Genomic DNA, 12738 nt, shown 5'->3' with positions numbered 1-12738 from the left:
AAGAAAAAGAAAGAAAAAATAAATAAATCACCATGAGCGTGGTCAAGACTGACCCCAGCGTTTACTCGCTGAGATCTCTGGAGGCTGCCAAACGACTGGTCAAAGCGCCTGGGTTTCTGGCCGACTCGACCGGGGCGTTCTCCGAGCTCGTGGCGGAGAAGGTGATCAGGGCGTCTGCGGCCAACACCTCGGTGTCGGCGGACGCGGTCGTGATGATACTACAGGCCCACATGGGAGTGTCTCTCTTCAAGCAGCAGAAGGACACGAGCCGTTTGCTGGCGGGCTTCGTGTACAAGATGTTGATCCCGGACAAGTCCGTGCCCACGGGCACGCGGTTCACGAGGCGTTACAAGATCACGGATCAGCGAGAGGCCCAGAGAGGTACCTACGACACGGTGGGAAACGGGGTTCGGACCAGGGAGTACAGCCAGGTGTTTCAGCACACGTCCAAAGTGGTGACCATGCAGTTTGGATTTCTGCTCGGCATCACGGTGCCTTCCGTGGCGGAGGAGCTGATACGCAGGGAGCTGGAGCAGGCCAGGACTTCGTGGGAGCTCACCAAGACCATAGAGGTCCTGGAGTACTGCGCGGCTCAGCCCACGCTCACGGACAGGATCTGCCAGAAACTCTCATCCCTCCCCAGAGCGGAGAAGCTGGACTCTGTGCTGACGATGGCCGAGCTCATGTGCGGCACCGTGAACACGCATCCGGATTCTTTCGTGTGCGTGGTGGAGAACGCTCGCAGGGTCCTCTGCAGCGACAGGCCAGAGGTCCTCGTCATGGGAGACACCCTTTTCAGGGTGGTGTCCCAAGACTCCAGCGCCGTCAGGACGCGCATCGCTTGCGAAAACGTGAAGCTCGCGCCCGAGTTCTGCGTCTACACCGCCGCCGACGAGAAGTCGCGGGGCGACGGGGTCCACGAGTTCACCATGGAGTTGGTCAACAAACGCGAGCTGGGCGACGGGGACCTGGCTTTCGCGGACGACTCCAGCTTCAGGGACCAGGTCACGGAGATGCCGGTGAACCACATTCTGATCGGCGGCGGGCGTTCGGTCGGCATTCCCATCGCGCTGGTGGACGGCGTGCAGATGGAACACGGATGCGGGAGGGAGACGTCCACGGAGCACAAAGCTTTCAGCAACACCCAGGGTTTCAAGTGGGAGTACTTCACGGTGGGCTGCACGGCTCCGGCGCTCGGCCAGATATCGCCGTCCAAAGTGCTCTCTGCCACTGACTCCGAAGAGGTCGGCTACAAGCAGCTGGCCCAGCGATCGCCCTCGGTATCGTACCTGCACCAGTACGACGGCGCCGTGGTCTGCGTGACGCTGAGGGAGCTGCACCGCCTCGGCAGTCCTCGAGCTCTCTTCGGCAGGGAGCGCAGGGACAAGCTGCAGGGGGACTTGAACGCCTTCATGAGGAACGGACCCAGAGGGATCGCCGTGGGACGCATGGCGCAGTTGGCGCACAGCGATGACTGGTACCAGAAGATCAAGAACCCCGCGTCGCTGCTGGAGTTCGACGTTCGAAACATGGTTGTGCCCGAAGCCCCGGACGACGCCTCTCACGGATCGGCCGCCGTCGAGCCCGTGCGCTGGGTCGTCAGGCCCAGGGTGGCCCTGTTCAACACCTCCGCCATGAACAGCCTCTCCAACGAGATCGCGCAGATCGGAAGCGAGCTCCTCGCCCGCTTCGGAGACAGCGAGCACGCCAAGACCGTGACCCTCAACCTCACCTTTCTCAGCAAAGCCCTGGATTACCGCGGTGGTGCGCAGCGCATGCTGGAGATGAGAGGCAAGATTCTCGCGAACCAGCCCATCCGTGACTTAGAAGTGGATGGGTGGACGAGGGGCCGCCTGTTCTGGTCCTGGATGGCGGACCCCATATGCGCCGTGTACATGCGAAAGGCGCTCGGGGCCAAGGAGATCGGCGCCAATGCGCCTGATTTCACCGTGGAGGAACGGGAGGTCCTGGTGCAGCTCGAGGGGTTGATAACCGGAGTGCTGGCACTGTTTAGAAACGTGGTGGGGGACAGGGCGAACTCTGTCGTGGCCTCCATGCCCTGCTGCTTCAGCCACCGGCGCTACGCGGCCATGGATGGGTCCCAGGCCACGGTCAACGAACGCGGATATCCCGTCTGGTTCACCTTGGACGACATGGACTACTGCAACCTGATGTATTGGATCATCCTACCGAGCCTGGGGGCGAGGGTGTATCGCCGGCAACCCGTCGTCGAAAACGAAGCCCACGCGGTGCGCGACCCGCTGAGGTACAGGGACGGGGAGCCGAACCTCTCTCTCGAGCTGGGCATCGACGGCAACCTAGGATTGACCGTCGCCCGTCTGACCGGGGAATGCGTCTTCTCCAGGGTGGCGCCCGAGGCCTTCGCCGAAGACGCCAGCGAGCAGTTCGAGCCCACGGCCTCTCGCCACGTCTCCTGCACGGACCTGGGATTCCACAGGAACTCTGTGGTCACGTACATGTGGTCGATAAGACTCAGGAAGATCTCCGGCATCGGAAACGACCTGGCCAAAGCGCTCCTCGGCATGCACTACAGCACCCTGCTCACTCACGACGTGGTCAGGGATCACTACGACACCGTCTACTACTCCGGCTTGTCCTACCTGATGTTCAGGGGAGTGAGGTTCACGGGCTGCGGAGTGTCCCTGATGCAGCAAAAGTCGGCTCTGTACGCGCTGGGCACGCAGGTGCTGTGCAACCCGACGGCGAACAACACTCACCAGGTGTGCACCGTGAACCAGTACTGCGAGTCGGTGGTGATACCGGACACCCTGGAGTCGCCCGGGCTTTACATCCCCAACCTGTACATGAAAGACGTGCGAGGGGGAGACGTGCACCTGGAGGGGCGCGGAGGGCCGTACGACATGGTGATCGCGGACGCCTTCAACGGCTTCTGCCCGGAGTCCGACAGCGCTTGCGGCTACCGCAGGCCGTACATCTTCACCACCGGCCGGTCCCAGAGCCTGCAGGGACTCACGGGCGAGGTGCCCTTGGATCCGCTCATGCGCTCGGAGGCCTACACCTGCATGCCCACTCTGCTCAGGCCCTTCAGCTCGGCGCTCAGGTCGCGAGGCAGACGCAGAGGCGACGGCGGAGAGGACAGCAACCACAGCGTCTTCTGCGACGCCCTGCACGCGGCGGAGTTCGAAAAGAGCGTGCTGGATCACGTGGGGGACCTCTTCAAGGACACCACGGAGAGAGCGAATGGGAACAAGCGGGCCACGGACATCATGCAGCCCTCGCTCGGGGTGGCTTTCTGCGGTACTTACAGCATCGGGAAGACCTCGGACAGGAAGCTCATGAGCGCCTGCGCCGCGACGGGCGGCGAGCCCCTCGTCGACAGGCTCGCGCCCAGAATCAGCGGCACGGGCCTGTTCGCTTGCAACCCCATGCAGACCACCGCTCGGTTGATAGCTCCCATATTCAGCAGGATATTCGAGAGCCCCAACCATGGTCGCAGGCTGTTCTTGTGAGGGAGGAAACGGAACGTAAAACGGGCGAAGCGCGCGGGAGAAAGGAGAGAGAAGAGAAAGCAGGGAGGAAGGATGCCTCGGGTCAGGGGGCCCGGCTTAGCGCGCAAGGTGGCCCGCGGACTCTGGGCCTTTGCTGAATTGGTGCTTTTGTGCGGGGTCAATTTCTTCGTGACCCTGTACATGCACCCAGTTGACCGCGAGCGCGCCATCGCCTTGATTAGGAAGAGGGAGGAGGCCGAAGTGGACGCCGCCATCAACACAGTGGCCCGGTCCATCACGGGCCTGGACGCGAACATAGAAATGATCAAGGGGATCATCGGCTCCGAGTCATGTGACAGGGCCGTGACCGCCGAGTACGTGAACGAGCTGCGCTCGGCCGAGACTCAGAGGGACCAGCTCCGCTACATGCTCATGGCGCTCAGGGGCCGGATCGATGCTGTCAGGCTGGTGGGCGCGGTGGACACTCTGTCAGACAGCGTGGGGCTTCAACTCAACGCTTCGGCCAAGATAAACAGGACGGTGCTCGCCTTGAACGTCCACAGGGACCTCGACGACATGAGGGAACCGGTGTCTAAAATGACGGTGGAAGATGCCAGCGGGGCTTACGAAGACGGCCATCTTACTCAGAGGCACCCTCACTGGCTCGTGTGACCGCCCTTAAACTGGGTAGTCCCGCTACGGTTCTCTGATGGGGAACGCATATAAATTCCTACCGGAAGGTCTGGGTTGTTGGGGTTTCAGGGCTTTTCTTTTCTTTTCTTTCTTAGTGTACCTGCCCTTTGTATAAAGTGTGTCTCTTTTTTGTTTTGTTTTCAAATGCAACAGTGTTTGACTGTCTGTGTGTGTTGATCTTGTAACAAATTCTGAATAAAATAATTTCTGAAAACACAACTGCTTGGCTTGTTTCCATATTCTGTTTGCCAAGAAATGTAGAGAGAAGATGTGAGACTACAGTAGGCGTACTTCAATCAACAGCAATATGATTTTATTCAAAGTACAAAAGGAAAATAAGTCTTACATTTCAAGAGGGTACAGTTCATGTGATTGGATTGCATGCTGAGGGTACAGTTCATGTGATTGGATTGCATGCTATGAAAAAGAAATGCACGAGGTAGAAAGACAACTACGCAAGCCTTCGCTGTTTCAATGGCAGTCACAAGGAATAACATCTGCTTGTCGAAAGAAACCTCTGAGATAACTGTGGTAAAGAAAACAAATTGTAAAAGAGTAAAAGCAAAACACTTCGATGACAATTCCTATGCAATCATGTTCCACACACCTGTTTTTTTTAAAAAAAAAATATAATACAAAAAAATGATGATGAAATAATGTGAACATTGTGAGCAAAAATGTTCATACGTAGACATTTTTGTCACCTTCGTAGCAAATGGGTCGGGTCAGCGTATTTCCAGTCTCCGAGTTACGGTGGCAGTCGCTGAACTCCTCTGCCACGTTCATGTAAAGCGTCTGGGATTGGCAGCAAGACAGCGGCCTGTAGTCGAACAGAGCGGCCGCAGCTGCGTTTTTAGCCGAAAACACATCTGCGTCCAAGGCGAAGGGTCGTACCCTTTTGTGTACGTAGCTGGGATCCGCTTTCTCCATTCCGCTTCGGGCGGCAAGCTCAGCGATGGCTTGAACGATGGTGGGTCCATCGAGCGGCTTGCAGTCCAAGACCACGTGGATGTCCCTTTCAACGCGCCCGCCGCCTTCCCTTGAGCGGTACTGCACGGTGAACCACGTGCGCAGGAGGAAAATCATCCTCTTGAACTTGACCTCGGACACTGTCTCCCTCAAAGAACTGTCGATCAGTGGGAGGACTCTCATGCTCCCACCCTGGCACACTCTGGTGGTGCACCACGCTGCCAAGACGATCTGTTCCTTGAACACGAAACAGCACCAGTGAAAGTAATGCGTGCCCATGTCCACGTCGAACAGCCGCGGCAGGTGCACGTCGGGCCCGATGGCCGCCTGGGTGCTCTCGGGGCACCATTTCCCCACTAGCACGCGGTCCCAAAACCCCGGGATGTGAGGCATGCAAACGTATCTGTAGGCATCATACTCAGGCAAGAGCTTATTTTCCCAGTAGGTGAAAGACATGTCGTTTGCTGGATTCTTTATCAGGGTCTGGAACGCTGCGTAAAAAAAAAAAAAGAGAGAGAGAAATCAGAGAGAGGAAAGTCAGACTCTTGAAGCTGTGCAAGGTCGAGGTGCTAGAGGGTGTGCCTCTTACCTCGCTGAAGTTCCTCGTCACTTGGCGACCCTTCGGCCAACATCCTTTCAACGCATTCCTCTTTTTCGATCCTCGTCATGAAGCGGTCGCTACCTTCTCGCTCCAGTTCCCAAGCTCCTACAGCCTCCATCTCCGGCATGTCAGCCAGCGCGTTTGCCGTGGCGTTCACCATTCCGTTCTCGGAGACGACCCAGTGCTTTCGGCAGCCTCCCTGCGCTCTGATGCACAGCGTGCACAGGACGCATCCGCAGAGGCACTGCACGGGTCGATTGAGTTGCAGGAGATACCCGCAGCACACCGGCGCACGGTTGAAAACCCGTCTGCATGATGGGCAAGTGATGAGATCTTCGAGCGTGGATAGGGAGACGCCGGGGATGCCGTCCCAAGGGCGCGGCCCCGCGCTGCCCTCTGCGCTCCAGCACGCAAGCTCCTCTTCTGCGGGCGTCCTGGGCTCGCGTCGGTTGGACTCCACGGAGAGACAGAGCCCTGGAGACTCACTCTGCAGCGCTGCGCCGGGCTCGTTTTTCGGCGGCTCGACGTCAGGCTGCGAGCTCGGGCGTCCGTCCCCTCCATGGTCGAGATCTTCGTCACCCGTCTCGGGTGGCGGAAGTAGAGAGCCTGGAAGCTCAATCGTCTCCACGCAAGTCGAAGCGACCCGAGGAGGAACTTGGTAACCGTTTGGGGGTTCCGCCGCGCGCGGCTCGATGCAATCGGGGTACGTGATCAAGTTGATGTCGTCGTACGCTTTCGTGATGACGCTCTCGCACAGCATGGCGCTGGCTTCTTCCTCCAGCGTACCGTACTCCTCGTCCTCAGTCGAAGTCAAATAATATCTGGAGGGGTTTCTGTAACGCACCCACAGTGACACAAAAGACAACTTGTGAATATCACCTTCAAACCATGCCTCCCAGGATCGACGGGGATACCCACGGCTGGCCGCTGATGCTCCAGATGGCAGTGTGCAGCTCTTCGTCCATTCGCTTCGCGACCTCGACGCCTTCCTCGGACTCCGGGACGTCGATCTCCCCCGGGCGGAGCGAGCGTTCGCTCTCCGCGCCTCGGTCTTGCTCCGTGGCGTCCACTGGGCTAGGCGGAGGCGCCGGAGTGGGCTCGACGTGGTTTGCTTTCCGCAGGGCTTCGAGTCCAACGCAGATTGCGCCTCCCGGTACCGGCTGTCGCCCTCCATCCGCGAGGGCCTCGCGACACCCCGCGCTTTCAGCACCAGGACACAGAGGCTCGCCGCGAGCCTCTTCCGCCTCGTCTTCGGTTTCCTCCGGAGAGGCCGCCTCGTTTTCTACGCGCCCCCGACTCTTGTCGTCTTCGTCCGAGGAGGAGGCGCTGACATCAGATGGACTGCACGCGCGCTCTTTGGCCTCGTACTCGGCCGTGCGAATTTCGCCCTTCTCTTCTTCGCCCTCGCTGTACTCGCCTTCGCTGGAGCTGTCTTCCTTTGTCGAACAACACCCTAGTCTCCAGGGCCTGGTCGCGGTGTCTCGCTCCGTGCGACGGCCTCTCCGCGAGGACGACGATTGGGGGTTCGCGCGGTCAAAATTGCAACCGGCGTGAGGCACAGCCCAGCGAACTGCCTTTCGCCTGCCGTCGTGAGCTTCGCCGACATCCACGCCAAAGTGCGACGGTTCTTCACCAGTGGGCCCCTCTGGCTCGGTCCTCCTTTTCACGAGCCGAATCTCGGATTTAGTCCTGCGAGGGCTGAGGCTCGGGTCCCGCTTGCGCTTGATCCTCTCGCTCCGGTGATATTCGCCGTCTCCTTTTCGCACGCAACCGCCCGCAGGGTTTGCCCTTCTGCGACGAGGTGCAAATTCAGGGTCGAGCTCCTTTCCAACCTGCCTCTTGAGTGTCGGGTAGAGGGGAGGCTCGCGGTCGAGACGGACGCATCCGAGGGCCCGCTCGCGTCCGCTTCCTCGGTAACGATCGCGGACTCCATCCCTCTGGTCGCGGCGGGAGATCTCGCCCTCGGCCCACTCGGGCGTCCAGTCGAAGCGCTTTCTTTCTCTCCTTCTCTTCTCCGTTTCGTGCCTTCTCCTTTGCTGCAGGTTGCGCAGGGGAGAAGGCGTAGTGTATCTGCGTTGGCCCCCGCCGATCCTTCTTTGTTCGGGCCTGGCCTTCCTCTGCATCTTTTTGTTCTCGTATCCAGCCGAAATCACCCTCATTGCACCGCGGGCTTCGTTAGAACAGAGAGCCGAGTTCCACCCAGATGCCGAGGGGCGAATCTCTAGTGTTCCTGTACGAACGAACGCTGGGGTGTGAGCTCAGTCCTCTGTGAGCAAACTTGGCAGCACTTATATAGCCCCTCCTCGACAGTCTCGAAATCTCTGCAACAGAAGAAACTCTCACCTTCCTCACTTTCATGCCAAAACAAAACTCATCACTATCAGTGAGTCTGACCTTCCCCCAGAGTGCAAGAACTCCGCTCGCAGCAAGACGTCTCTGGGTTGGACGAGATCCGTCAGAGTCAGGCCGATGTTTACAGCGTCTGACCGATGTGAACAGCGTCCGTCCGACAGCCACTCGCCTCCTCCGACCAGGCTTAAAAACGGCCGAGTGCAGTTCATAGAATACGACCGATGCTCGCAGTCACTGTCCTCCCTCCTCGACCTTCCCGCGAAGCTCAAAAAGTCAGACCGGCATCTCGCACGCCAAGCATCCACGGTGGCATCAATCCGCTGTTAATCGGAGCAGCCCAGACATTCGAAACACAAAAAGTTCTGGGCTCAGAAAAGAAAACTGGTAGGCTCAGGGGAAGGTAGAGAATGTTTGGGAGCAATAGGAAAACAGGAGAGGCAGGGAGTAAGACATGAAGGTGGAGACTTGGGAGGAGCAGTGCTCAGGGGAAGGTGGAGAATGTTTGGGACCAATAGGAAAAAAGGAGAGGCAGGGAGTAAAAGATGAAGGTGGAGACTTGGGAGGAGCAGTGGAAGCCCATGCTCTATGAAGGTGGGGGGAGAAAAGAGAGCAGAGTGGTGTTGGTGACCATAAAATTACTTCTGATCAGCGCAACTGCTTGTGCACGCAGATGTTTTTTTTTTTTTGTTTTGTTTGTTTTGTTTTGTCAATTCACGCTTGCAGAAGCCAGGCTTACAAACCTCTCTCTTTCCCACTCCGGAGATCGGCAGGAATAAAGCACAGGGTGCACTGCCGTGAACGTGTGAACACATTTTTTGGGTTTTTTTTTTTGACAAAGAAAATGTGTAGTGTATTTTCCCAGAGATGAAGCGCAAGCTGTGTTCGGTGGCAAAACACTTCAAAGCAACGAGAGCATTTTTGAACGAGCTCCTTTATTTCGCACTCAAACGCACAGTGTCCATCTCAGAGCGCACCGAGCTTTTCAAACAGTTTCACGACAAGATACATCTGCTTATATCCAAAGGATGGTGCACATGCAACACAGACAAAATGAAATACACATGAAAACCCACTACGCAAACTACATTTCTCTTTCCCACTCCGGAGATCGGCAGGAATAAAGCACAGGGTGCACTGCCGTGAACGTGTGAACACATTTTTTGGTTGTTTTTTTTTTGACAAAGAAAATGTGTAGTGTATTTTCCCAGAGATGAAGCGCAAGCTGTGTTCGGTGGCAAAACACTTCAAAGCAACGAGAGCATTTTTGAACGAGCTCCTTTATTTCGCACTCAAACGCACAGTGTCCATCTCAGAGAGCACCGAGCTTTTCAAACAGTTTCACGACAAGATAGATCTGCTTCTATCCAAAGGATGGTGCACATGCAACACAGACAAAATGAAAAAAAAAAATACACATTCGATCCAACTACACAAACTACATTTCTCTTTCCCACTCCGGAGATCGGCAGGAATAAAGCACAGGGTGCACTGCCGTGAACGTGTGAACACATTTTTTGGGTTTTTTTTTTTTTGACAAAGAAAATGTGTAGTGTATTTTCCCAGAGATGAAGCGCAAGCTGTGTTCGGTGGCAAAACACTTCAAAGCAACGAGAGCATTTTTGAACGAGCTCCTTTATTTCGCACTCAAACGCACAGTGTCCATCTCAGAGAGCACCGAGCTTTTCAAACAGTTTCACGACAAGATACATCTGCTTCTATCCAAAGGATGGTGCACATGCAACACAGACAAAATGAAAAAAAAAATACACATTCGATCCAACTACACAAACTACAGCATCTTAGTCCTCCTCAGCTTTGCGGATCTGGGGATCGCAGGCCCTGCTCCGCCTCCCCCTCCGCAGTACACCAAGTAGATGATCCCAGCAGAAAGCGCTCCGCACCAGGTCGTGAGAAGGCCCATCGAAATCCACAAAGCCGAGCTGCTGGCGAACCCCGATAGCCAGCCTCCCAAAGAGACTCTCCCTGCCACGATCTCGTTGTACTTTGCGTCAAAATCAGTCAGGTCTCTGGTGATGTTGTTCAGGTTTTGACGCACGGACAACAGGTTCGACGTCGTGTTCACGGCTCGCAGCAGCTCCATTTCAGGAGTCCCGGGCAGACTGTCTTTCAGCAGGTCCGCGAACGACACCGGCCCGTCCGATATGTGCGGCCTGGAGAAAGGCTTCAGCGGGGGGGATTCGATCTCGACCGTGACCGACCCCTCCATCCAAGTTACCTTCTTGTCGCGGTAGCAGATGTTTCTGTGGCACTCTCCGCACACGGTCTTGCATTCCGAGGGGTCCTCGACGCACCTCCTGTACCTTTCGTGAAGCTCGGGCCTCCTGCAGTACTTTCCGTGGCACTCGGAGGGCTCGTAGAACCGTCCGTCTATGAGCCAAACATCGTAGTCTGGCCAACAGGGAACGCCATCGGTGCTGATTTTGGGCATTGGTATGATCCCTCGGACCACGGCGCGCTCCACGGCGTTCGGCAACGAGTGCACGATGAACAGCTTTCGATTTCTGTACAGGGCCGCGCCCACGGTCGGGAACTCGGACAGACCCGGGTGATCGCGCATCACGGTCATGCCACTGGGGCAGCTCCCCGAGCGCTTGGAGGCGATTTGCCTCAGACAGTTTTCCACCCCCCTGGCCATGAACTTGGTGTGCATGGCAGCCTGCGTCATCTGATGGGTCACGCTTTGCATCTGAGCGTACCACATCTGGTAGCTGGCCATCACGGAGAACTTGACGTTGGTGTCTCGCAGGGCTGCCTCGGTGTTGCGCTTCATCGCGTCCCTGAGGAGTCCAAAGTTCTTGTTGGCGATCTCGGTGTTGCGCTTCATCTTCCTCTCCTGTTCGTCTATCCTCCCGTCTATCAGCGCCACGTTGGCGTCGAGCCGGTTGCTCACCTCCACCAGTTGCCCAGCGACATTCGTGAACGCGTTCTTCACGGAGTCCATCTGGACCTCCAAGCGATCCACTCTCTGAGACACGTGCAATGCCAGACCCAGGGCAGCGCCTCCGAGCAACGAGCCCAGGAACCTCTTGTGCCTCGTGCGGCGTCGCTCGGGCCCGTCGAGTGCCGGGAAGGGTGCATTGTCGGGCAGGGCGTACGCAGAGGCCTTGCGCTCCTGCGCGGCCAACTCCTCCAGACCCTCTCTCATCAGGTCTCCGGCCCTGCGGGCATCGTCTGTGATCTCGTGCGCTGAATCGCACAGCTTGCCGTAGTCTCTCCGGCAGCCGTCATCACCTCCGCAGACCGAGATCAGGCAGGGCTTGAGGGCGCTCACGTCATAGTTGACGCAGCTCACGTTCAGGTTGATGTAGTCCAGGCCCGGGGTGAAGTTGGACACGAAGTGAATGGCTTCCGCCGGTTTCACGATCACCCCGCGATCGTGCTCCACCACCGGCCTGTCCAACGCGTAGCTTTCGTCCACGGAGACTAGATTCAGGCCCTGGCTGCTCTCTCCCGTGTTGTGCGCGGTGCACACCCTGCTCACGGGCGGAGCGTACTCGACGAACCTTTTCGCGTCCAGGATCCCCACAGTGTAGTGATTGGGATCGGTCGTGGGCACCATGGTGTTGATGTTTATCGCTACCTGCGGAGGCCTGCCCGACGACTCGACCCGCTTGTCCGGTTCCCCGGGGGTGCACGACTCCATGGCGTACAAGTTCCCCACGTAGATCCTGTCGTAGCTGGTCGAGTACATCTCCCTGTGGGGCTCCTTGAACACCCCGAGCGCTCCGTGGACGGCCACGAGGCCGGGGCACACCAGAGTGTGGCTCAGACCCACGTTGTACCGAGGATCCAGGGAGCTCTTGGAACCCGACGCCGGATCTTTGTACGCGCTCTCCGGGACGGTGATCACGATGTCGCCCAGCTCGTCGAGCTCGGGCAGTCTTTTGTTCGTAGAGGGCAGCGGCGGCGGCGTGCGGAGCTCGGCGGACCTCGCGAACCTGGAGGGCTTCCAGCCGGACGCAGGCGTCGCGGCTCCGGCCTTCGCGGTGGATATGCCCGCCGCCATCTGCTGCCTCTTCCAGTCCCTCAGCCTGTGCACGGCCGAGGCGATTCCCAGTATTGCGGGCATGTCAGAACGCACGCCACGCTTGAAGTCAGAGTCCACGGGGGCTATCAAGAACTGGTTCACGCCGAAGGCCACGGCCACGAGTTCGGGAAACCGCTTCAGGGTCTCGAAAGACGTCGAAGACACGGTCACGTTCACCATCACTCCCCTGGCCCAGACCGTGGTGCTGGAGCCCGAGCAGCACTTGGTGTTGAGGTCTTCTTCGCACCTGAGCGCGGTGTTGGTCTCCAGGTCCGCTAAAGGCAGACCGCCCTCCACCTCCCACCTGCCCGCGCCCTCAGGGGCGCTGAGCTTCAGTCCTCCGGTGAGGGATAGGGTGAAAACGATCTTGTTTGCTCGGACTCCTGTCCTGAGCAGAGTCATGAGGTAGGGGACGACGGCGTAGCGCTCGTCGTCGCCGCCGCCAGTCCTCTGTCCGCTCGGGCTCACCCACGCGTTCTGGCAGTGCCTGGGATCCTTCGCGTCAGCGCGGCCCCGCGGCGTCACGAACGCTTCGAACTCGGCCAGGTCCAAGAAGTCAGTGCTCGCCAGCAGCCCACGTGAAGGAGGCAGGCCGAGGAACAACT

At 58.0% G+C, this 12738-nt stretch overlaps 1 protein-coding gene across 1 annotated transcript; it reads right to left on the bottom strand.

Moving 5' to 3' along the window:
• Positions 1-4696: 4696 nt before the first annotated feature.
• Positions 4697-7047, bottom strand: LOC144989537 (uncharacterized). The gene is made up of 2 exons (XM_078942156.1): positions 5722-7047; positions 4697-5623 (listed from the first exon to the last, which is right to left on the bottom strand). The coding sequence occupies exons 1-2, from the start codon at positions 6905-6907 to the stop codon at positions 4845-4847; spliced, it is 1965 nt and encodes a 654-aa protein (XP_078798282.1). The 5' UTR covers positions 6908-7047; the 3' UTR covers positions 4697-4844.
• Positions 7048-12738: the final 5691 nt, after the last annotated feature.

The sequence above is a fragment of the Oryzias latipes genome, chromosome 23 (genome assembly GCF_053564925.1).
Source record: "Oryzias latipes strain Hd-rR chromosome 23, Olatipes_Hd-rR_3.1".
In the NCBI taxonomy this organism is placed as follows: domain Eukaryota; kingdom Metazoa; phylum Chordata; class Actinopteri; order Beloniformes; family Adrianichthyidae; genus Oryzias; species Oryzias latipes.
This window is presented reverse-complemented; position numbering and strand designations above follow the sequence as displayed.